The sequence below is a fragment of the Dryas octopetala genome, chromosome 4 (assembly GCF_963921425.1).
Source record: "Dryas octopetala chromosome 4, drDryOcto1.1, whole genome shotgun sequence".
NCBI classification, from domain to species: Eukaryota; Viridiplantae; Streptophyta; class Magnoliopsida; order Rosales; family Rosaceae; genus Dryas; species Dryas octopetala.
Genome location: NC_141369.1, coordinates 16,241,736 through 16,266,271, shown reverse-complemented (window position 1 = coordinate 16,266,271; position 24,536 = coordinate 16,241,736). Strand labels below are relative to the sequence as shown.

Sequence of the window (24,536 nt, the reverse complement as noted above, 5' to 3'; positions counted from 1 at the left end):
CACTTACTCTGGATCAAGGTATCCAAATGTTCCTTTGGGACCTGTTGATGCATGAGTGACACTTTCAGTTCCAAGTCCCTTAGAAAGACCGAAATCGGCTATCTTGGCTTGCAATTTTTCATTTACCAAAATATTGGAAGTTTTTAGATCTCTATGGACTATGGGGGGCTTGCAACCATTATGTAGATAATCCAGTCCTGCAAAATGCCATCAACACGCCATGTTAACTAATGGTTGAACATTTTATCATTAATGCATGCTTCCAAGATTAACTCAAGTGCTTACCTTGTGCTGCATCTACTGCAATTTGAAGTCTCTCCTTCCATGTCAAAACGTTTGTAGTTATATCTGCACTCAAGCGTTGTCAATGATCATGCATCCATGTCATAGAATTGTTGAAGTATTTTTTTTTTTTAAATGATTAACGAAGCCTACTATTTCTATAGATGGTCGATCCCAATGAAGCAACTCATATGAATTTAAGAATCAGTATACATACCAGCTGATAAAAGCTGTTGCAAATTTCCATTTGCCGCGTACTCAAAAACAAGTGCCATGGTTTCACCTTCATCACAGTACCTGTTGATGCAAATTCTAATAAGGTAGATGCAACAACGTAGAGATGATGACTTGGCTGATCTGAAGCTCTGCTGGATGATGATATGGATGTTGATTGGGATCTTCCTGTACACAAACACAAGATCAAGGGAGATGGACCGGTGTGGTACCAGCCAAACACACTCTGATGATGAAATCAGTGGTGATGTTTGATGATAGATGAGGAAGAACAAAGGATGAACTTGGGAGAATAGAAAGAACAAGGCAAATGTTCTGGGTTATTCTTAGCAAGTTGGGTATGCTCTTTGGTGAGTGGGAGTTTTTGCGTAAGTGTTTTGTGGATAGGTTGATAGATCTGGATTTTGCACATATAAGTTGGTATATATAGGCAAATGAGTTTGTGGTGAGTAAGTTACCTGCATGTGAATGAATGGTTGCCAGTTATCCACCTGTTTGGTCAGAACTAGTTGCATGCACAGACATTCACCTCCTCAGCATTGAATGCTGCATTGAATGCTCCATTAAATGCAAGGTTGGAAGGTTCAGGCAAACTCCTCCAATAGACAGGGATGCAGGCAGGATATTCCATCTGTCAGAGGATTTTGTGTCAGATGCATTTATGTGTGGCGGTTCGTCCCAACGTGACCTTCCTGGGAATGGCGGCGGAGAGCCGAGCCGAACCGGGCAGATGTTCTTATGCGTATGCATGAAGTCCATGTGTGATCGGGCTGGATATGGGATTCCAGACCGAGCCGACCCATAAGATAGGGGTCCCTCCGAGCCCTAACTGGCCGACGCCAGGACTCGAAAGGAGGTCACCTCGGTGCCGAGCCGAGCCGAACAGGGATGATCGTGGAAAGATGGGCACTCAATCCCTTGGAAGATCATCGGTTCGGCTCGGACCGGTCCTGGATGAGTGGCGTGGAAAACCGATCCGAGCTGGCGGAGGAAGTGTTAGAGAAATGATGATGTGGAGGTCAAAGTCTGACCAGCCACGTGTCCAGCCAGGATTGGTCGTTGGATCAGTGTGGGTTTATCCACAAACAGGAGTCCCCCAGCTTCCGATCCGAGCGGACAGTGGTGGATTGGAAGCTGAAGTGTGATGACCTTCCCAAGGATAATGTGTTTGCTTGATCCGAGCTGAACCCAACAAGTCTTCGTTCCTGAAGGTCCGAACAGGTGGTGACTTGTGTTTGGCCAAAATATCTTGGGGGCAGATGAAGGGACGCTTGGTTTCTGCATGGGGGAACGTAAGAGTCACATCATTTATGGGTATTTTGAATGCTTGACAGGTGTCAAGATCTGGGATTTGAAGCGCCAAAAAATGAAGGGCTGAGATCGGTTTGCATGGGAGTATATATATGACTGTTTCTCTCTCTTCCCTCTCACTTTCAGAAGTTCATTCTCTCTCTCCTGCGAAACTCTCTCTCTCACCGTGAATTTCTCTCTCTCCCCGTCGATCGTGTGGTGGCCCGACCTCGATTCCGACCAGGTTCGATCATAGGTGGGGTGATTCCGAGTGTGTAGGGGGTGGAGAGATTGGCCGGACAAAAACCAGTAAGTGATTCTGTCCATTTCTGAGTTTTTTGTATTTTCGGGTTTTCTGGGTTTTGTTCTTGGTGTTCTTGAGAAAAACACTTTTTGATTCAAAAAGCAAGAGAGAGAAAGTGAAAAGGTGTTTATGATGTCTGAGACTGATTCGAGTGGCCGGCTCGGCTCGGGGGAAGCCTTTGAAGGAGATAGTGAGGCCGAGCTGAGCCGAAGCCCACCTGCGGGTGAGGCGAGTTGGGACGGTTTGTCCGAAGAATTGGACGAGGTCGGCTCGGCGCTGAATCGCAACCCAGGTGAGGAGCGCCGAGCTCGAGGGGATCAAGAAAACCCCGAAGTATTGAGTTCCGACCGGGAACAAGGGGTGGCCGAAGGTGGTGACGAAGAACCTCTTGACGTCGAGCCGATTGCCACCATCCCGAGTAGACTCACCTCGGGCTCAAATGAAAGGGACAGGGGGCATGAAGCGTCGACCTCGGCCTCGGGTCAGCAGGTGACGGGGAGTCCGATCGACCCGGACTTCTACGAGGAACTGGCGTGGAAGGCCGATCAGATCCCCAATGAGATGACCGAATATCATCTCGGGGATCTGAGGGATAGGTACTCAATTCCTGACTCCGTACTGACGAGGTTGTCGATCGGAGGAGAGAAGCCGAGCCGACCCCCAACAGGATGGGTGACAATGTACCCCGAGATGTTTGAGAACGGGGTTAGGCTTCCCCTGCATCCCTTTCTGCAGGACTGGCTCGCGACGATCGGCGCGGCGCCACACCAACTGAACCCAAATGTATACAGGATAATCTTGTCTATGCATATCTTGTGGCACAAAGTGCACAAGTGTGTACCAGACAAGGATCTTTTGTTCTGTAACTACACACTGAGGTCGAAGCAGAGCGAGCTCGGATTCTACAACCTCCAGGCGTATTCGGGGCCACTCTTCGGTGGGAATCCCTCCTCCCAGAAGACATGAAAGAAAAGATACTTCTTTGTCTCTGGGGATTGGGAGTTCTCCGATCCGAACAAAGTCACCTCGGCTCTGGTCCCCAGAGCCTTTAGGATTCCAGGTGGGCATTGGACGTCTGGGGCCGATCCGAAGATAATTGTATGTTTTGTGATAATTGTTTTCTTTTGTCTAACTCCTTTTGGTTTCGTCTTTGCAGTCAGCTGGGGCAAGTACAAACTGAAGGGCGAGCTTAGGGATCAGATCGCCGCGATCAGGGACTCACCAGCAGAGTACCTGTCCACGAAGTTCCTGCTCGGGGAGACCCAGATCAGGTCAAGCGGGATTTCCTGGTTTGTACCCAGGTTGAATCCGCGAGCCGAGAGAGGAATGGCGCCCACCGAGCTGGAGGCTCGTCTTAGGAAGAAGGCAGCTCGTAGCGTCCAGAGGAGGGCCGCGGGGCGGGCTCCTGCCGAGCCGGTCCAGGTTCCTGTTGCAGCGACAGCTCAGCCTGGACCTTCTGCGCCGAGACCGGCTCGGCAAACAGAAAAGAGGAAGGCTCCCCAGACCGAGGCCCGGGTGGAGAAGAGAGCTCGGGCCGAGCCCAGTGGTCCTGGTGCCGAAGCGTCTGGCTCGGCGCCCCTGAAGACGGTGGAAGTAGATTCTTCCCTCGAGCCGTTCGTCTCGGGCCTCAAGCGCGTGATGACGTCAAAGGCGCAGGAGGGGCTCTGGGCCGGTCAGGAGGAGCCGAGCTTCAGCCACAAAGCTCTAAGCACATCCCGGCAAGCCATGTTGGTAAGTCCTTTTCACTTCGGATTACGTTTGTCCGCTCGGTTCGGATTAATAATAAATTCTTTTTTGTTGTTTTTGCAGCTCGCCATGAGGCAATTTGAAGCCGCCCACGCCGCCGTCGAGGCCGAGGCGAAGATGGAGAGGTTTCGGGAGCGAATCCTGGAGCTCAAGGAGAAGCTGGCCGAGGCCGAGCGGGCGGTCAGGGCCGAGCGCGATCGGTCGGCGGGTCTGCGGTCCAAGCTGGCCGAGAAGGAGGTAGAGGTCGCTCGGCTCGGGAAGGAGCTTGTGTCCTCGGAGCAAAAAGTGGCCGACTTGGGGCAACTCGCCAACCAACTCCAGAAGAACGTCGAGGAGGCCGAGCGAAGGGCCGTTGAGTCTCGGCGCAGGGCCGGGCTTCCGAGCGTCCAGGCGCTGGCTGATGCCCACTTTGAAGGGTATCAGGAGCTTTTGGAGGCGATCCGGTCGAAGAGGCCGGACTGGGATGTCTCGTTCCTCGGCGAGTCCGATGACGAGGAGGATACTCAGGGAAGTCAGCAGGACGAGCTTCCTCCTCCCGATCGCCAAGTCCCCGCCGAAGCCGAGCCGACTCCGGAGGATCTTCCGCTGCCTGACTGCGAGCCGACCCCGATCCCCCCAGTCCCCGAATCCGATCCCAACGCTGAGACGCAGATCGGCGGGGTTGAGGTGGTGTAGCTCGGCGAGGAGACGCCCGAGGAGTCTACTGAGCCGATCCAGGAGGGGCCCGTCGAACGATCTGCTTGAACCAACCTGTATTTTTGTTTTTGTTTATTCCCGAGCCGAGGTGTGGCTCGGGTTTGATGTATGTTTGAACAGTTTTATTTATGTTTTTTGAACCACTTGTTAATTTATTCGGTATTTTCTTTATGATCCAAGTTATTGTCAGTTCAGCTCGGAGAATAAGCTAAAGATACAACAAGTAACATATGAATAAGAAAATGATAAAAGTAACAAACATAATAAAAAACAAGATGTTTTGAGATCGGTTCGGCTTTCCGATCGCAATGAAAAGAAAAGTAATGATAAATTGCTACTCGACTTCGGATAAGCTTGATAAGCATAATGAAGATAAGTAGGAATTTAAAACCCTAGTGATCCCGGATGGGCTCGGAATACCCATTGAGATGTTTTAGGAATTTGTTTTTTGAGAAAAATATTCAAACCTACTTTCAGATCGGCTCGGCATGCACGATGAAAGTTTTGGTTGGAGTGTATATTTTTCTTTTAGAAATATCCTGTTGAACGTTAGGACTGTAGGAAGTTGCTTCGGCTCGGACAGGGATTTTTATAGACCTGATAAGTCTGTACCATGTCGAGCATCGGGCCGAAAGTGGCGCGCCAGCTCGGCACAGGAGTTTATAGACCTGATGAGTCTGTAATATGCCGAGCGTCGGGCCGAAAGTGGCGCGCCAGCTCGACACATGAGTTTATAGACCTGATGAGTCTGTAATATGCCGAGCGTCGGGCCCAAAGTGGCGCGCCAGCTCGACACATGAGTTTATAGACCTGATGAGTCTGTAATGTACCGAGCGTTGGGCCGAAAATGGCACTTCGGCTCGGCACATGGGTTTATTATTTTTTCGAAGGAAACACTTAGATCTTTCCTCTTTGTTGAAAGTGTATAGGAGTAGAGTCCTCAGTGTTTGCTTCGACAAATAAGAGAAAGAATGAGTCAAAATGTGTTCATCCTTTCATTGACTGGAATGAGTGTTAGGTCGGACAGTCCCCGATCCTAACTACATTTTTACTGATAATAAGTCTTCAAGTGTTCAGCGTTCCAGCTATGCTTGAGAGGCTTCCCAGCCAGAGTGGCCAAGTTGTAAGTGCCAGGCTTGACTATGCTTGTAATTCTGTATGGTCCGGTCCAGTTCGGATCGAATGAGCTCTCCTTGACGGCAAGGGGATTCTTCTTCATGACGAGACTGCCCAATCTGAAGCTTCTGGGCCTGACCCTTTGATTGTAGTATTTGGCTACCCTCTGTTGGTAAGCGGCTCGGCAGAGATTGGCGTCGGTCCGCCTCTCCTCGATCATGTCTAGGCCGAGCCGAAGTCCGGTGTCATTGGTCTCGGGATTGTACGTACCGGTTCGGAATGAGGGAGTCCCCATTTCGACCGGGACGACAGCGTCAGTCCCGAATGCCAATGCGTAAGGTGTTTCCTTCGTGGAGTTGCGATAGGAAGTTCGGTAAGACCAAAGCACCTCTGGCAAGAGTTCAGGCCAATTCCCCTTAGCATTATCAAGCTTAGTCTTGAGGGTCTTCTTGATGATCTTGTTGATGGCCTCGACCTGTCCGTTCGACTGCGGATGGTAAGGAGCGGTGAAGCGCAAGTTGATGTTCAGACGTGAACAAAAACTCCTGAATTTGTTGCAGTCGAACTGCTTGCCGTTGTCCGCGATGATGGTGTGCGGCATGCCGAACCGGCATATGATGTTCTTCCAGACGAAGGTCTCCATCCGTTCGGCCGTGGTAGTGGCTAGGGGCTCAGCTTCGGCCCATTTGGTGAAGTAGTCGACTGCTACTACGGCCATGGTGACCTGCCCTTTCGCCTTCGGCATAGGGCCGATCAGATCGAGTCCCCACTGCGCGAATGGCCAAAGACTGGATATGGAGGTCAGCAACTGGGGAGGTTGATGAGGGACTGCGGCGAACTGCTGGCATTTGATACAAGCGCGAGAGAGATGATCCGCGTCTTTGTTCAATGTCGGCCAGAAGTAGCCCTGTCTGATCGTCTTGTAGGCGAAGGCTCTTCCTCCAGAGTGGTTTCCGCATATCTTTTCGTGAATTTCTCTCAGCACATCCTGGCCCTCTTGGGGAGTAACACACCGCAAGTAGGGTAGGGAGAAACTCCTCTTGTAGAGCTGACCATCGATCATGCTGAACCGAGCCGACCTCGTTTTGATGAGACGTGCCTTGTCCCTCTCTGGGAGGAGGATCCCGGAGACTAGGTAGCCGATGATCGGCGTCATCCAGTTCGGCTCGGCCTCAGTCTGCATAACGGCGGCCTCGTTTTCGGCGGTGCTAGGTCTGTCCAGGATTTCAACTGGAACGTGCCTAGCGGACCCAGTGTCCGTGGCCGAAGCTAGGCGTGCCAAGGCGTCGGCCCTGTAGTTTTCTGCCCTCGGGATTTGGGATATTTTGTATTCGTGGAAGTTCCCGAGCAGCAAACGGGTCTTCTCGAGATAGGCAGTCATGCTAGGCTCTCGAGTCTCATACTCTCCCAAAATCTGGTTGACGATTAGTTGGGAGTCGCTGAAGATGTTCAGTTTGGTCGCGCCGAGCTCCTTTGCCAATCTGAGTCCGGCGATGAGTGCCTCATACTCTGCTTCATTGTTTGATGCTTGAAATCTGAAGCGAAGAGCATACTCCATCACAACTTGTTCTGGGGAGATCAGAACAAGCCCAGCTCCGCTTCCCATGGCGTTGGAAGATCCGTCCACGTAGAGGGTCCAAGTGAGAAGATCAGCCTGGCTATGATCGCCATTTGTGTTCGGATCAAACGTGGTTGGTGTAGCGTCGGCACAAGGTGGGTTTTCCGCCGAGGTGGTCGACTCGCAGATGAAGTCCGACATGGCCTGACCTTTGATGGCCGTCCTGGGACGGTAGATGATGTCAAACTCGCCGAGCTCGATTGACCACTTGATGAGCCGACCCGAAGTCTCGGGTTTTGCCAGGATTTGTCTGAGCGGCTGATCAGTCAAGACGACGATTGAGTGAGCCTGGAAGTAGGGTCTTAATTTCCGAGCCGAGCTGACCAGAGCGAGAGCCATCTTCTCGAATTTTGGATATCTGGTCTCGGCATCGGCGAGGGCTCGGCTCGTATAGAAGACGGGGTGTTGTACACCGCCGACCTCTCTCACCAGAACTGAGCTGAGAGCCGAGTCAGAAACAGAGAGGTAGAGAAAAAGTTCTTCACCTTCTTCTGGTTTGGATAATATGGGAGGTTCCCCCATGTGCCTCTTCAGATCTTGAAAAGCCTGCTCACATTGGGGGGTCCATTCTATGCTCTTCCCCGCTCCCCTTAAGGCTTTGAAGAAAGGGAGGCACCGGTCAGTGGACTTCGAGATGAACCGGTTCAGGGCGGCGACTCTTCCAGTCAGACTCTGGATTTCCTTGCGTGTCCTTGGGGACTTCATGTTGATCAAAGCCTGGATCTTCTCCGGATTGGCCTCGATTCCCCGTTGGCTGACCAGATAGCCAAGGAACTTTCCTGACCGAACCCCAAAGACACATTTGGCTGGGTTCAGCCGCATCTGATACTCCTTCAGGACTCCGAACATGTCTGCGAGGTCCCTGACGTGATCGTCCGCCTTGATGCTTTTGACCAGCATGTCATCCACGTAAACCTCTACGGATTTGCCTATGGAAGATCTGAACATGTGGTTGACCAGCCTTTGGTAGGTGGCTCCGGCGTTTTTGAGGCCGAAGGGCATGACCTTGTAGCAGTACATGCCGCGATCCGTTATGAAAGATGTGCCTTCCTGGTCGGATTTATGCATGAGGATCTGGTTATACCCAGAATAGGCGTCCATGAAGCTGAGGAGCTGATGTCCAGCTGTTGCATCGACGAGCTGATCTATTCTGGGCAAGGGAAAGCTGTCCTTGGGACAAGCCCTGTTCAGGTCGGTGAAGTCCACGCACATCCTCCACTTCCCGTTGTTCTTTTTCACCATGACCACGTTGGCAAGCCAGTCGGGATAGTTGACCTCCCGGATGAACCCGTTGTTTTGCAATTTGGTTACCTCTTCAGCCATGGCGGCGTATCGGACCGGATCATATGACCTCCTCTTCTGACGGACCGGTTTGCATCCCGGGTCGGTGTTCAGCCTGTGGGTGATCACGTCAGACGATATGCCCGGCATGTCATCGTAAGACTAGGCGAACACTTCCGCATTGGCACGGAGGAAGTCAATTATGGCAGAACGCAGTTCGGGGCTGATCTGAGTCCTCACTCGGACGAGCCGATCCGGTGTATTGGCCGAGATCGGCACTTCCTCCCAGGCCTCGGCAGGAAGGGGCCGAGAGTCTGGGTTCGGCTCGGAAGTGAAGTCGAAAGTTTCCGCCCTCGGCCACCTGCCCGAATCGGCGATGGAGTCAAGTTCTTGTGAGTTCGGCAGCTGACCCTTCTGTTTGATCGAAGCGGCGTAGCAAGACCGAGCCAAACTCTGGTCTCCCTGGATGACAATGCAGTCGTCACCCACCGGACATTTGATGAGGAGATTGGCGTAGTGGACGATACAGTCAAGGTCGACCAGAGCTGGTCTGCCCAGGATGATGTTGTAGGCTGACGGTCGCTTGACGACAATGAAGTACGTCATGCAGGTCTTCTTGATCGGTCCCTTCCCGAGCGAAAGGGGAAGGTAAATGTGTCCGAGGGGCTGAACCACTTCTCCCCCGAACCCGACCAAGGCGGGAGTGTCAGTCTCCAGCTTATCCTCGCCGATGCCCATCTGCGCGAACGCAGAGTGGTAGAGGATGTTGACTGAGCTCCCTCCATCGACGAAGGAGCGCGCGATGGTTGTCCCGGCCACCTCAGCCACTATGACCACCGGATCATAGTGGGGGAAGATGATCTCATTCGCCTCGTTCGGCTCAAAGGTGACTGGCGCCCAGTCTTTCCGTTGTCTTTTGGAAGTGCTGGGCTGACCTGCCTGGATCGACAGGGACTCGTGAGCTTGAGCCGCTTGCCTGACATACTCCTTCTGGGATCGGTTTGAGTTTCCCACAAAGGTTGGTCCCTCTCCGATCGATCCGATGGCAGCATCTCGGACGTCGATGGTATTGGTGGGCTTCTTCAGCGCGGCCTTGGGTACCCTAGGCCCACCGGCCAGGAATTGATTGATCTTACCCGCCCGGGCAAGAGTCTCAATCCCGTCGCGGAGAGCGTAGCAATCACCCGTGACGTGGCCGTGATTGGAGTGGTATTTGCAGAAGACGCCCTCCCTGATTTTGTCTGGGGGTGGTCCTTTGATCTCCCTTGCAACTGGGAGCTGGTCTTTGACCTTGGAGAAGATCGTCTCCAGACTGGCGTTGAGGGGTGTGTACTCCGTGTACTGGATGAACTTGGGCCCCTTGCCCAGAAGTTGGCGTGGTTCCTCGGTCCTGGTCTTCTTGGATTGGACCTGGGATTTGGGGCTTGCAACCTCTCCCTCCTTCCTCTTGGCTGAGGTCGGCCTGGGATTCAGGGCCTCCACCTGAGCGTCCCACTCCTCAGCCCGCGCCCATTTAGTGGCTTCAGCAGAAAGCTCATCATAGGTAGAGGAAGGGTTCCTCATCAGGTGGGAGCGGAGTCCCCCGGCGAGCAAACCCTGCATAAGGGCATTTTTAGCTGACCTGTCGTCGCAATCGTCGCACTTTGTATACTCGATGTTGAAGCGGATCAGATAGGCCTTGATAGGGCTGGGCATCGGTCGGGTTGGGTCGGATTAGAGCCCAACCCGTCAGCCGGGCCGATTATTCGGGCTGAGGAATAGACAACCCATTCTACCCATTAAGTATGCGGGCTAGGCGGGTTCGTCTTAGGCGGGTTAGCGGGCTGGGTGGGTCGGTAGCGGCCCAGCCCATTTACGAATGTGATTGCCTTCTTCGTTCAACCACATGTATGTGAGAATAAATTGCCATGTTTATTATTATCAAGAGGGCTGACTTTCAAAGTTGGAAATATATAAGTTCTTCCCAGTCGCTAAGAAGACCTAATACTCCATGTACTGAAGGACTTAGAATAAACTGTGTTACTGTGTTAGGAGTACAGACAAGAATCAACATTATCAACTCAAAAGTACTTCATTGTATTTGAAGACGCAATCATAAAGCCGTCCTCCTAGAAACTGGGCAACCTCTGCATGCTTCACCTGTAATAAAGACAGGGGGAGAAGGAAACAGAAGTTGCACAAGATTAACATATGCAGAAAGGAATGCTCACCAACTTAACTAATCGTCACAATCAATAATAATTGTAGTAGAAACATTACCATTCCAATCTTAAGGGAATCACACTTAAATTGCGCATAAAGATTTGTCTCTATCCCACGACCCTGTGAAAAGCAATATAAATTATATAAAAACGATGGAGACTGTCATTTTAAATATTCAACAGAGTCTATAGATGTTCCCACTTTCAATTTTAATCTACACCTAACTTGGTCTTAGACATAAAGTAATCAGTTCAATTTTTTAAGTAAGAGCCAATGCTAGTAAGAATCCAAGAAAGGTTCCTGGTGTTTACCATCCCTTCCAAAATAACTAGGTCTGCGTCACTGGCCAGGTAGGCAAGCTCTTGTGACACGCATGTAAGATCAATGACCTGCAAGGAATTGAGAAGCCAAGAAGGCTAATGTTATACAATTGTAGCAATAGTGATAATCCTGTAGCAAACTCACATCAATTCAACATGTGACAAAAAAAATAACAACTTCCATTCCCTTACCGGCAAATCATTTCCAGAATTGGCAATGTACAGATTTGAAGTATCAACACCCTTGAGCTGCCCCTTTTTGTCCTTCAACTGGTAAATTTCCACTTATAATATATTTAACATATTCCAAGACTCCAACAACATAAATTCAATTATTCAACATATTCCAAGACTCCAACAGCATAAATTCAACATATTCCAAGACTCCAAGTTTACTTTGTTTCAAACCAACAAAGTAAACAAACCCATATTACAAGTTTACAAATTATTAACGAAAACCAAATGAAGTTTACAAATATTACAATGATACAATCCACATGAATTAATGAATATAAGCTTCCAGCCTTGCAGAAGCTTCCAGCCTTGCAGATTGTCACTCCCAGAGACATTAAGAGCATTTTCATGTACTAGCAGATGTTGAAGGAGATGACAATGATGCTCCAGATACCAAGAACTCTGCAAACCACAAAAAACAGCAAAGTATGCATATAAAAAATAAAAAAAAATCAAGGAATAAACTGGAATATCATAATAATTACCTTGCTCCACAGCTTCACAAAACTCTAACTCCGAAATGGTTGGTTCATTGAATGAACAAATAGGTGTCGACCTCAACCAATCTTGGGAGCATATTAGCGCTTCAACCATCTTGGGAGTTAGTGAGCTCCTATATGGATCAATGACACGGCCTCCAGTGCTAAAGCATGACTCGGATGCCACACTTGAAACCGGAATGGCGAAGACATCTTTAGCAAGTGCACCTAAGATTGGGTACTTACTAACCCCATTGACTCTCCACCAATTCAGCACATCAAAGTTCCTTACATCCATTGACTCACATGCATCTAACAAGTACCTATCCATCTCATTTTTAATCACACATGAGGATGCCTCTGCTCGCATGGCACGTAAACCTTGCATCAAATCATCTTCACCATCACCCTCCACCCCACCAATCTCACTATCTTGTGCAGAATGAACAGATTGAGTGGAAGCACTAGTGCTGCCAGATTGGGAAGCCACATCAAATAGGCCATTATACTCATGAAATAGGGATGCCAAAACATTTTTAACCACATTTGTAAGCTCATTGGCCTTACCTAGCTCATATACTTTCTTAAAACAGAAATTCAAACCCTCTAGTTTCATCCTAGGGTCAAGAACATATGCAACCAACAACAATTTGTTCATGCTCTCAATTGAACCAAAGTATTTGTCATACTTAAGTTTCATGTTTTGTGCCATTTTCCCTAAGAGGGGATCTTGTTTTGAACAAAAATCAGTCAACATTAATTGCAAAGAACATAGATCAAAAAAGGTTGTGTTTGATGTTACATAATGGGAGGCACTTAGCTTCAAAGTCATATCATAAAACTTCTTCAAAAATGTCAGAAAAATTCTAGCATTCTCCCAATCATCCTCACTAGGTGGACCAACCCTATGAGCAACCTCACTAAAGTATTCTTTATAAGCCCTATCATCCTCTAACATCCTTTGGAAGACCTTTTTGAACTTGACAGCTGCTTGTAACATCATAAACGTGGAGTTCCATCTAGTTTGAACATCCAACACCAACAAACCTTTGCTATCTATCCTCACAAGTACTACAACCTTCTTAAATTCAGCTAGCCTTTGAGGGGAAGATCTAACATATCTAACTGCATTCCTAATGCTTTCAACAGAGTTGTGCATCTCCTTCAACCCATCACAAACAATCAAATTAAGTATATGGGCCGTGCACCTAAGGTGTAAAAATTGCCCCTCCATGATCAGACCATTGTCCCAATCCCTAAGTTTTCTTCTCACATAGCCAATAGCAACCTCATTAGCAGATGCATTGTCAACTGTTATTGTGAACAGTTTTCCAATACCCCATTCACCTAAACATTTTTCAATGAGTTTCCCTATTGTATCTCCCTTATGATTAGAGATATTTGCAAAGTTCAAGATTCTTCTATGGGGAACCCAATCAGCATCAATGAAATGGGCAGTAAGCACCATATAATTGATATTTTGCACTGATGTCCATGTATCAGTGGTAAGGCAAACCCTTTGACCACTTAAAAGCTTCATCAATTCAGCTTTTTTATCATAAAAAAGCTGAAGGACATCCCTACCAATTGTTCTCCTAGAAGGAAGGTCAAACTTAGGACAAGCAACCCTACAAAACTCAACAAACCCCTCTGCCTCCACAAATCTGAATGGCAACTCATCAATGATTATCATCCTAGTCAATGCCCTCCTACATGCCTCTTTATCAAAACCCACAGCCAGTAACTGATTGCTACTCGATGACTCACCTGCACTCCTTTGAAAAGTTAAAATCTTCTGTTTTTTTTGCTCTAATCTTAAAGGGTACTTTTTGCATTTATTTTCTATGTGATCTTTAAGAGAAGAAGTACCCACATTCTTAGAATGACATGCATACACTTGCTTGCAGTAATTACAACTAGCTGTAGGATTTTTTGGGTCTTTTGGGGGGTCTTCCTTAGTGAAATGATCCCACACCATAGATGTGGACTTCCTTTTCCTAGTATTTGGAGGTTGAGAAGGAGGAGGGCCCATGGGTTCAATGGGGTTGAGGGTTTGAACAACTTCTGATGAAGGATTTTGTGAAGAAGTATTGGGTGGTTGTGATTGAGGTGGTGTTGGTGTTGGTGTTTGGTTTAAACCCTCCATCATATAAGGCTCTCAAAGATTCAAACAAATGAATGAATGATGATGTGCACTATGTAGTAAGTAGAAGCCAGAAGGGGAAGATGACTTACTGACTTACTGCTACACCAAATTGCAGTTCTAGGAGATTCTAATCCAGGATTGCTAGAATGCTAGGACACAAACTCGAATTCCAGAAGGCAGCTGCAGACAAAATATACATTCAATATTTCAATATGTTAGTCAATACCAAGGAATAAAATTTAGAGTTTCGAGGAAATTTCGATGGAAATTTCGATGGAAATTTCGACGGAAATTTCGAAAATTTTTAAATTTCGACAGAAGATGGAAATGACGGAAATTACTATCAAAATACGGAAATTTTGAATGAAACTTTACCATATGTTTATTTAACATATTATCTACTTAATTGATAAAAAACATTGAAGAAATCAAATTATATAGTAGGTTTCATGTAATATAAGGTAAATATAATGCGCGCTGGAACAAATACTGTTAAATAAAATTAGTATAATGAATAAATAAAATTAGTATATTCTTAATTTATACTGTATAATTTAATTATACTCTAAAATCTAAACCCTAATACTCTATATATTCTATATACCCTAATACTCTATAATCTATACATTAAACCCTATATACTCTATATTTTTTAGGATCTTAGGTTTTAAGCCTTTTAGGATACTTTTAATTATTTTTTTATATAGAAATGTATTAAAGTTTAAGGTTTAAAATAACTAAAAGAAATCTCAAACCTTTTTTTCTTCTTTCCAATTGCCCAAAGGCCCCAACCCCCCCCCCCTTTTTTTTCTTTTTTTTTTATTTCCTTACCTTTTTTTCCCCGTGCCTCTCTCTTCAGTCTTTTTTTTATTTTTTTTCTTTCCTTCCTTTTTTCCCGTGTCTCTTACTTAGCCAAGCTTTGTCTTCACTAAGTGTAACAACCCAAATTTTGGCTTATGGTAATTTTGTTACTCAAATTTTTCAAATTTGTTTTAAGGTTTGTTTAAAGGAATTAGAAATTTCTTTAAATTTATTTTAACTAACAACCTTTGGTTGTGGTTCTAGAGCTTAGTTGTGTGGAAATGAATTTTAGAAAATAAAAATTCAAGAATTTGACGATTATTATTTTTTTCAGAATTAAATTATAAGAGTAGGATTTTTCATAATTTTTTTGAAAGCAATTTGACTATTTTGAGGTTATAGGAAATTAGTACTCATCAATACGAGTTCATAGAATTTTTCGGTGAATTATTTGGAGTCTCGAGCTATTTTTGGTGAATTTTTGAAGTTGGAGAAAATGGAAAATTTCGAAAATTTCGATAAATTTCGGTAAATTTCGATAAATTTCGATAAATTTCGGTAAATTTCGGTAAATTTCGATAAATTTCGATAAATTTCGATAAATTTCGGCGAAATTTCGATAAATTTCGGCGAAATTTCGAAAATTTCGGCGAAATTTTCCCGAAAAATTATTAAACATGTGTTTCGATTTCGACACCCTAAAAAAACGAAATTTTCGGCGAAATTTCGCCGAAAATTTCAAAATTTAATTCCTTGGTCAATACTCATACTAAAAAAAAAGGCCAAAAACTACTTGAATCGCACAGAAATTGAACTACTTGAATACCAAGTGAGTCAAAAACCCTTAATCAACTTACCCAAAATCAAAAGGCCAAAATGTCTGAGATCGGGATTTGAGGATTTGTTAGTGCAGGTGACTAGTGACTGCCTGACTCAGTGACTTGTGTGGTGGAGAATCATTCTCCGAGAATGGAGATGGACAATGGTTGGTGAATATCGAAGGTGGGGGTCCTGGGGGGAGATCGAATTTGGGGATTTTTATTTAGGGTTTCAGGTGTGGGCTATGGTGGTGGGAATGGATGATGAGATGGTGATTGGAATTCATGGTGGTGGAGAACAACGGTGGTTGGTGGAGATCGAAGATGGGGGAGATCGAATATCGGGATCAAGGGTTTCAGATGGGGATCGAAGGATTGAGGGTTTCAGAGTGGTAGTGATGGAGCTCGTGGTGGTGGTGGGAGGTGGTGGTGCTCGGATGGTGGAGTAGATCGAAGGAAGAATGGTGAATGGTGAGGCTGGTGAGCAGCAGAGCATCAGGTGAATGGTGAGCAGCAGAGCATCCAAAAAAAAAACTGAGACTTGCAGTTGAAGAGGCGAAGAGGCGAAGACTCGAAGAGGGTTGAGACTTGAGAGACTGAGACCAAAAAAAAAATACAGGCTAGGGTAAGGTTTTGGCGCAAGTGGGCTTGGGCTGGGCTAAAATGGGCATTTGGGCTTAAGTCACAGTAGTCGGGCCGGTCGGGTTAGTAATGGGCGGTGGAGGCCCCAAGCCGTTTCCGGCCCAATTTGCTTCGGCCTGGCGGGCCACTTCTGGCGGGCTCACCCGTGATGACGTGGCCCCGACCCAACCCGACCCGACGAGTCGGAAATGGGCGGTAAATTGGGTTGGTCGGGTTCATGCCCACCCCTAGGCCTTGAGGCTCTCCCCTTCCTGTTGTTTAATGAGCGACATATCGTTCAAGTTGTAGAGTCGTTCGGATACAACCCGATACCTTGCCAGGAAGGCCCTCCGGAGGTCGGAGAAGGAGTCGATGGAGTTGGGTTGGAGGGTCCGGAACCAACCCCGAGCCGATCCCTTCAAGGTTGAAGGGAAAATTCGGCACTTAGTAGCTTCAGATGCCTGACGGGCCTCCATGGCGTATCTGAAGCTGTCAAGATGGTCGTAGGGATCCTTGGTCCCATCGTACTGATCCATCTTGGGAGGCTTGGTATCCCGGGAGACCTCAGCATCCATGATTCTGCTGGTGTACGGAAGGGGAAGCTCTTCCTCGTGGTCGGCTCTACCGGTATACCCCCTGGAGACCTCGACCTGGCCGAGCCGATCGTGGACGCTCCGGATTTGGTTTTGTACCAGGGTCCGGACCAAATTTTCCACGTCGGGAGTGGTCGGCTCGGCCGGAGTCTCTCCCGAGCGTTCAGTTCGGTCACCGAGTCTCTCGCTCACCGGCTGGCGTGTGATCCTCTCGCTCAGCGGGCGTCGGTCGGACATGACCATGGTTTGGCCCAGTCGGTCCGCAGCGGATCGTCTCCCTGAATGAGTGTCCGATGTGAAGGGGCCCTGACTGGTGGCGGGACCGAGTCTGCTTCTGACTGGCCCCCTAGGTTCAGTTGAGCCAGTTGGGTTGACATCCCCCAACCTGGATCGGATTGGAGATCGTTGATCCGTGGCCGGCTCGGCACGGTCTCCCCCCAGACCTTCGGGAGAATGTTTCCTGAAGGCTGCCTGCTTCTGCTGGAGGAGGCGGTGGGCTTTCAAGAACTCGGCCTGTTCGGCCGGAGGCATGTCCTCGAAGCCTGGAAATGCGTAATCCGCATCTTCCCGAGCCGACCGGTCGTCCACGTCGGTCGGAATGCTCTGCCGAGAAGGAGACGGCGAAAAAACCTCCTGCTCGGCTCGGGTTTGACGGGTTCGGAAGCCTGACCCCCCACTGTTTTCGAGCTGAGCACGATGGCGTGCAAGTTCCGCGGCCAGCTCGGCCTGTTTTGCGAGCAGCTCGTTATTCTGTTTGAGAAGCGCATTCTCGGCGGCCAGATGTCGTTGGCTCTCCTTAAGGAGTTTGTGAGCAGCCCTGATTTTTGAGGGGCCTTTGGGTTTTGGTGTCCTGGGGAGTTGTGCTCCCCTCGTCTTCTCAGGTGTCTCAGGTTGATGTTGTTCATCATTCTGAGATGCTCCTGAGGAAGAGCTACTGTCGCGAAAGATGGTAGTCATGATGACTTGTGTGAAGGAAGAGCTTAGCACTTGTGGTGATGAACACAACGGCTGAAGTCGATCTTCCCACAGACGGCGCCAATCTATTGATGCAAATTCTCGTAAGGTAGATGCAACAACGTAGAGATGATGACTTGGCTGATCTGAAGCCCTGCTGGATGATGATATGGATGTTGATTGGGATCTTCCTGTACACAAACACAAGATCAAGGGAGATGGACCGGTGTGGTACCAGCCAAACACACTCCGATGATGAAATCAGTGGTGATGTTTGATGATAGATGAGGAAGAACAAAGGATGAACTTGGGAGAATAGGAAGAACAAGGCAAATGTTCTGGGTTATTCTCAGCAAGTTGGGTATGCTCTTTGGTGAGTGGGAGTTTTTGCGTAAGTGTTTTGTGGATAGGTTGATAGATCTGGATTTTGCACATATAAGTTGGTATATATAGGCAAATGAGTTTGTGGTGAGTAAGTTACCTGCATGTGAATGAATGGTTGCCAGTGATCCACATGTTTGGTCAGAATAGTTGCATGCACAAACATTCACCTCCTCAGCATTCAATGCTGCATTGAATTCTCCATTAAATGCAAGGTTGGAAGGTTCAGGCAAACTCCTCCAATAGACAGGGATGCAGGCAGGATATTCCATCTGTCAGAGGATTTTGTGTCAGATGCATTTATGTGTGGCGGTTCGTCCCAACGTGACCTTCCTGGGAATGGCGGCGGAGAGCCGAGCCGAACCGAGCAGATGTTCTTATGCGTATGCATGAAGTCCATGTGTGATCGGGCCGGATATGGGATTCCAGACCGAGCCGACCCATAAGATAGGGGTCCCTCCGAGCCCTAACTGGCCGACGCCAGGACTCGAAAGGAGGTCACCTCGGTGCCGAGCCGAGCCGAACAGGGATGATCGTGGAAAGATGGGCACTCAATCCCTTGGAAGATCATCGGTTCGGCTCGGACCGGTCCTGGATGAGTGGCGTGGAAAACCGATCCGAGCTGGCGGAGGAAGTGTTAGAGAAATGATGATGTGAAGGTCAAAGTCTGACCAGCCACGTGTCCAGCCAGGATTGGTCGTTGGATCGGTGTGGGTTTATCCACAAACAGTACCCAACAAGAGAAACCAGGTTTCTATGATGAGCTCTGATCAATAGTTGAACCTACAATTTGTTATGCATGGGTACCATTATTAGAAAGTTGTAGATTTTGTCAAATACTTTGAGCTGTCTAGAAAGAACTGTGAATTAATATAGTTGCAACTTGCAAGTACCTCATTCTGAAATTCATTTGAGCCTTGCCTTGAAGATGAAGTAAGTAACTTCACAGCAACTTGAATCTCATTGTTCAGCAAAGTGCCATGGTAGACTTTTCCAAATCCGCCACTTCCAATCATTGATGCAAAATTATTGGTAATCGTCACAATCTCTGAGTATGTAAAGCGTTCACCCTCTGATTCCATCAACCCGTTTTGCTTGAAATTCTTGATCATCTCTACACCAAATGGATCATCCCAATGGCAATAGTTAAGCTTAAGAATGATTTTTATAACAGTACCCTCTTATTATGAGGTTAGTCGTTTTGTTAACTCCAATGGTGGCAATATTTGAATGGTGGCAATATAATTTGGGAGACTCTAGTTAGACCCCTAATTTTCTCAAATGACTCTCCCTCTCTCTTTACCTCCACTCTGAACTTTTATTTTCTCATTCCCACTTCTCTTTCAGCCTTCATTACTTATCGCAACAAAAGGAAAAGAGAAAAAAACAAAACTTCAACAAATATTTGGAAGTCTTACCATGCTGTATTTTCCTTTTAAATCCCCACGAGATAGCTGCTACCGTTAATAAGAGGATGAAAGTTCCAACGATTGACACTGCAACAGGAAATATGATATTGTGCTCCTTTTTGCAAGATCTATGTTTGCATAGATTTGGATTGTCGCACAAACTGACATCAAAATGGTTGATAGCAACGGTTGTTAGATTTTGATCAACTATAGGTACTAATAATATAAATTCCTTTGTAAAATTAGTAGCAGATGTTATAACTGTTAATAATCCAGCATATTTTAAGGAAACACCTGATGAAGAGTGGTTGCATCTGTGCTATATATGAGTTGATCACTCTAATTAAAGCTAGTTGTAACACAGTTTTAGGGTGTGTCAAACACTGAGTTTGGAGGTCATGGCTTTCTATAGAAAGCATACCTTAATTTTAGCAAACCATTGTTCCTTCTTTTTATCAATCCTTCCGGAGCTGAACCTGTGAAGTCGTTTTTCTCCAAGTTTCTGCAAAGGTAAAGAAGTTTGTCGCCATGCTTTCTAACTAATATATTAGAATTTGCAGTATAACCAAAAAATTAACTTACAGGACATTTAGATTTTGCATTTGCGACAAAAAGTGTGGAATTGGTCCTGTTAAGTTGTTGTTGGATAAATTCCTGAATCATGAGCATGCAGATTAACTCGTTTAAATTAAACTTATTGTGAATGAATTCTGACCATATGCTGTGTACCACTCTACCTTGTCGTTAATTTGGTAACTCGTTAATATTGACACACACACCACACACACTCACACACAGAGTAAGACATATATACTTACAAAGTCTGTATCATTGAAAGATTGGATATAACTGGAGATATCTCCCCTGTTAATCCACTCGAGGATAAGTCCCTGCACATTGCATATATGTTCTGTAAGTTGAATTAAGTTAACGAAATTAATATCATGGTCATGACTCATGAGCAATTAAGTTTTTGCGATCAAGAGATAGTGATATAAACTTACAAGGATATGATTCTTGGAGATTCATTTTCAGGGTACGTAGCTACACTTGACACCTTCCCATGAGTAGTTTTGAGGGGCCCATGGATCTCCTTGCCAGTTTTTTCTAATTTTGTAAGTTGACTTGATGTTTGTCATTGCGCCGACTAATTAAGATTTTCACACGCAAACAGAAAATTGACACCATCAAAATCAATCATATTTAATAACATAGCAGATAAATAATAGATTAATAAATCAATAGTGATGAAATTGATTAAGCTTGTGTACCACATAGTGAAGTGGGTAATTAAGAGATTATAATCTTGAATTAGTTACCATCTTGTTGGTTTGTTTCTGATATTGAGAACTTGTTGAGCATATAAATCTCGAAAGCATTGAGAATGGGTGGAAGGGTAGAGTTTTGAGCCCCAATGATTGATATATTAACATATTGTCCTTTACTACTCCAGGGGTTCCTGCTGTTTACAGTATATGTGGACAAGTAAGGAGAAACAAATGGGTCATGAATGCGCTCTCCATCTCTACTAACATAGAGCAGTCTGGACTGGTTGGGTTGGAGCTTTTCAACTTCTGCAAAGTGCAAGTAACTATAATACTCTGTATTTCTATCAGCGCCCTCGGGTGGCCAGAAAATCATAACCAAGGGATTATCAGTTGGATTTCTTGGCGTGGTGGCAGTACTCATAACAACAGATGCTGGTCGGTAACCATTGTTCGATTCAGAATCGATGTGGGATGAGGAATTTAATTGTGTCCAGTCATACGGGCTAGAATCATAGTAATACCAGATGCGATCATGAATATCATCTGGATACCTAATTAATTAAATAACACACAGACAATTTCATCAGTGTATATATCAAATAAAAAAGTTGAGGATAATGAGTGAGTATTGTTTAGAATTTGAGCATCCAACGCAAAAGTAATTAGATCGATTTTATATACAATTACAATGAGTGCTGTCACCTGTATCCTGCATCCTGATCATTAGCTATTAGACCCGTGTCGTAGCGTGAGACAAGTGCCAAGGACTCGTTCTGTTGCGTTACATAAGTGTCATTAGGTAAGGGCTATGTTAATTATAATATTTACGTTAAACAAAATAAACATTAATTATTAATGGTAAGTGCTGCAGATAAATATTCAAACCTGGTGGATGCTGGGCATGAACTAGGAGCATAAGATGAAGAGCAAAACCACCGAGCACTACTGGAAAGATGAAGAATTGCTTGAATGTCAGCGACATCGTTATAATTGGGAAACAAGCTAGACCAACTTGTTTTTCTAAAGAATAGGATCATTTTATCTTAATCTACAGTGCCCAAGTGCTCAACAATTTTTCTTTTTAGAAAAGCCTTTTTATTCTTGGATGGAGATTAAAGAGCTGGCCCTGGCGCGGGATAGTGGGCAATGGGGTTGCATGGTTCCCTAAAAAAATTGAGTAATTTCTATTTATATAAGGGGTAAAGTAGAAATTTCATGAGCTTCAGCTTCTGAAATTTGTATGGACACATAGTATTTTTTAGTTTAACACATATTTTCTAGAATTAATTACCCTAAACTACCTTTTACTTATTATTTTTACTCTCTAGTGCACCAATTAATTTTTTTTAATAATAAGGTAAGTTGCTATCTTGAAATATGGCCAATGACCATTTTATTTCCTTTTTGTCATTCTTTTTCTTCTCTTTTCACGTTCATCTTCTCTCTTTATCCCCCCCACTATGTCTCTTTTCTCTTTCTTCTTCTTCATCTTCTTGTTCTTCTTCTTCGCAGAGCAAGCACCTCCAGGACGAACACCACCACCAGCAGCAGCTCCGCGATCTGTTCGTCATCCAGCTTTGCCATTTTGCCGCTGCCCGCCACCGATTTCGATCTAATTTATCTATTAATCAAATAAATTAACGAAATTAAATTAAATTAAATTAAATTAATTTATCCAGCTTTGCCATTTTGCATATATGTTCTGTAAGTTGAATTAAATTAACGAAATTAATATCATGGTCATGACTCATGAGCAATTAAGTTTTTGCGGTCAAGAGATAGTGATATAAACTTACAAGGATATGATTCTTGGAGACTAATTTTCAGGGTAACTACACTTGACACCTTCCCATGAGTAGTTTTGAGGGGCACATGGATCTCCTTGCCAGTTTTTTCTAATTTTGTAAGTTGACTTGATGTTTGTCATTGCGCCGACTAATTAAGATTTTCACACGCAAAGAGAAAATTGACTAATTAAGCTTGTTTACTACATAGTGAAGTGGGTAATTAAGAGAGAATAATATTGAATTACTTACCATCTTCTTGGTTTGTTTCTGATATTGAGAACTTCTTGAGCATATAAATCTCGAAAGCATTGAGAATGGGTGGAAGGGTAGAGTTTTCAGCCCCAATGATTGATATATTAACATATTGTCCTTTACTACTCCAGGGCTTCATGCTGTAAGCAGTATGTGTGGACAAGTAAGGAGGAACAAACGGGCCATAAACGCGCTCTCCATCTCTACTAACATAGAGCAGTCTGGACTGGTTGGGTTGGAGCTTTTCAACTTCTGCAAAGTGCAAGTAGCTATAATACTCTGTATTTCTATCAGCACCCTCGGGTGGCCGGAAAGTAATAACCAAGGGATTATCAGTTGGATTTCTTGGCGTGGCAGCAGTACTCATAACAACAGGTGGTGGTTGGTAATTGTTCGATTCAGAATCGATGTGGGATGAGGTATTTAATTGTGTCCAGTTATCCTGGCTATAGTAATATCAGATGCGATCATGAATATCATCTGGATACCTAATTAATTAAATAACACAGACAATTTTCATCAGTGTATATATCAAATAAAAAAGTTGAGGATAATGAATGAGTGTTTAGAATTAGAGCATGCATCCAACGCAAAAGTAATTGGATTTTATAGACAATTACATAGAATGAGTGCTGTCTCCTGTACCTTGCATCCTGTGCATCCTGATCATTAGCTATTGCATCCTGATCATTAGGTATTAGACCCGTGTCGTAGCGTGAGACAAGTGCCAAGGACTCATTCTGTTGCGTTACATAAGTGTCATTAGGTAAGGGCCTAAGTTCAATTTTTGATATAATTGGAACCCCATGGCCTGTGTTCACCAAACAAATATGTATGTAGCTTCGCAGAGGGACGTTTATGAGCTCTTTGGTTATGTTAACGTCCGGATCCGTGAACCCCACTGAATCCCACAAATTAGGTCCAAGATGGAGTTCAAATGATGGTAGATAATCTTGGTCATCATAATTCGCATAGTAGAAAGTTGCTCGGATTAAATATCGGGTGCCACTTGTAACGTTTATTTGGTAGCAGTTCCTGATTCCTTCAGGGAACCTCCTAAGGAACGCACCAAATTCAATTACGTAGTTACTTTCACCAGTGTCTGTGAAGTTGGTGTCTGGATCATAGGTGAAGCCTTCTACTTGGTAACCAAACCTATGTAGGCCGCAATATATGCTAATGAAGCCTGCAGATCAAGACAGACATATGTTTTGTATAACAGAGAGGTAGAGGCCAATTATGCAGCTCGATCTGTCTTATATTAGCTAGCTAGCTATATTAATTATAATATTTACATTAAACAAAATAAAATGGTAAGTACTGCAGATAAATATTCATACCCGGTGGATCCTGGGCATGAACTAGGAACATAAGATCAAGAGCAGAACCACCGAGCACTAGTGCAAAGATGAAGAATTGCTTCAATGTCAGCGACATCGTTATAATTCAGAAACAAGCTAGACGCCAACATGTTTTCTAAAGAATTTGATCATTTTATCTGAATCTACAGTGCCCAAGTGCTCAATAATTTTTCTTTTTAGAAAAGCCTTTTTATTCTTGGACCCTGGCGCGGGATAGTGGGCAATGGGGTTGCATGGTTCCCTAAAAAAATTGAGTAATTTCTATTTATATAAGGGGTAAAGTAGAAATTTCATGAGCTACAGAAATTTGTATGGACACATACTACTACTTCCCTTATGTGTC

The 24,536-nt window shown here is 45.4% G+C and overlaps 3 protein-coding genes across 3 annotated transcripts; all 3 read right to left on the bottom strand.

Moving 5' to 3' along the window:
• Window positions 1–3: 3 nt before the first annotated feature.
• On the bottom strand, window positions 4–24,239 carry LOC147287355 (putative leucine-rich repeat receptor-like serine/threonine-protein kinase At2g19230). The gene is made up of 13 exons (XM_086241665.1): window positions 24,176–24,239; window positions 23,478–24,027; window positions 22,830–23,320; window positions 22,590–22,728; window positions 20,344–20,415; window positions 20,108–20,179; window positions 19,947–20,027; window positions 19,535–19,686; window positions 19,010–19,230; window positions 18,850–18,899; window positions 500–579; window positions 286–348; window positions 4–197 (listed from the first exon to the last, which is right to left on the bottom strand). Exons 5-13 carry the CDS (start codon window positions 20,355–20,357, stop codon window positions 4–6), a joined length of 927 nt encoding a protein of 308 aa, XP_086097791.1. The 5' UTR covers window positions 20,358–20,415; window positions 22,590–22,728; window positions 22,830–23,320; window positions 23,478–24,027; window positions 24,176–24,239.
• On the bottom strand, window positions 10,465–13,948 carry LOC147287356 (zinc finger BED domain-containing protein RICESLEEPER 1-like). The gene is made up of 6 exons (XM_086239234.1): window positions 11,809–13,948; window positions 11,718–11,725; window positions 11,282–11,359; window positions 11,081–11,158; window positions 10,827–10,889; window positions 10,465–10,706 (listed from the first exon to the last, which is right to left on the bottom strand). Exons 1-6 carry the CDS (start codon window positions 13,946–13,948, stop codon window positions 10,623–10,625), a joined length of 2,451 nt encoding a protein of 816 aa, XP_086095360.1. The 3' UTR covers window positions 10,465–10,622.
• LOC147287354 (leucine-rich repeat receptor-like serine/threonine-protein kinase At2g14510) lies at window positions 22,822–24,269 on the bottom strand. Its single transcript, XM_086240903.1, has 3 exons — window positions 24,173–24,269; window positions 23,478–24,018; window positions 22,822–23,278 (listed from the first exon to the last, which is right to left on the bottom strand). The coding sequence occupies exons 1-3, from the start codon at window positions 24,267–24,269 to the stop codon at window positions 22,822–22,824; spliced, it is 1,095 nt and encodes a 364-aa protein (XP_086097029.1).
• Window positions 24,270–24,536: the final 267 nt, after the last annotated feature.

Excerpts from the sequence above, each read along its gene's own strand:
- LOC147287356 (XM_086239234.1), bottom strand. The coding sequence starts at position 13,948 with ATGGAGGGTTTAAACCAAACACCAACACCAACACCACCTCAATCACAA. Across the intron at positions 10,890-11,080 it reads TAGTTATTTTGGAAGGGATG|GGTCGTGGGATAGAGACAAA; the intron begins GTAAACACCAGG and ends TGCTTTTCACAG. Across the intron at positions 10,707-10,826 it reads ATTCCCTTAAGATTGGAATG|GTGAAGCATGCAGAGGTTGC; the intron begins GTAATGTTTCTA and ends TCTTTATTACAG.
- LOC147287355 (XM_086241665.1), bottom strand. Across the intron at positions 19,231-19,534 it reads TAAAAGGAAAATACAGCATG|AGATGATCAAGAATTTCAAG; the intron begins GTAAGACTTCCA and ends CATTTGGTGTAG. Across the intron at positions 18,900-19,009 it reads CAAATGAATTTCAGAATGAG|GTTCAACTATTGATCAGAGC; the intron begins GTACTTGCAAGT and ends AACAAATTGTAG.
- LOC147287354 (XM_086240903.1), bottom strand. The coding sequence starts at position 24,269 with ATGTCGCTGACATTGAAGCAATTCTTCATCTTTGCACTAGTGCTCGGT. Across the intron at positions 24,019-24,172 it reads TCATGCCCAGGATCCACCGG|GCTTCATTAGCATATATTGC; the intron begins GTATGAATATTT and ends CTTGATCTGCAG. Across the intron at positions 23,279-23,477 it reads CAGGATGCACAGGATGCAAG|CCAGGATAACTGGACACAAT; the intron begins GTACAGGAGACA and ends ATATTACTATAG.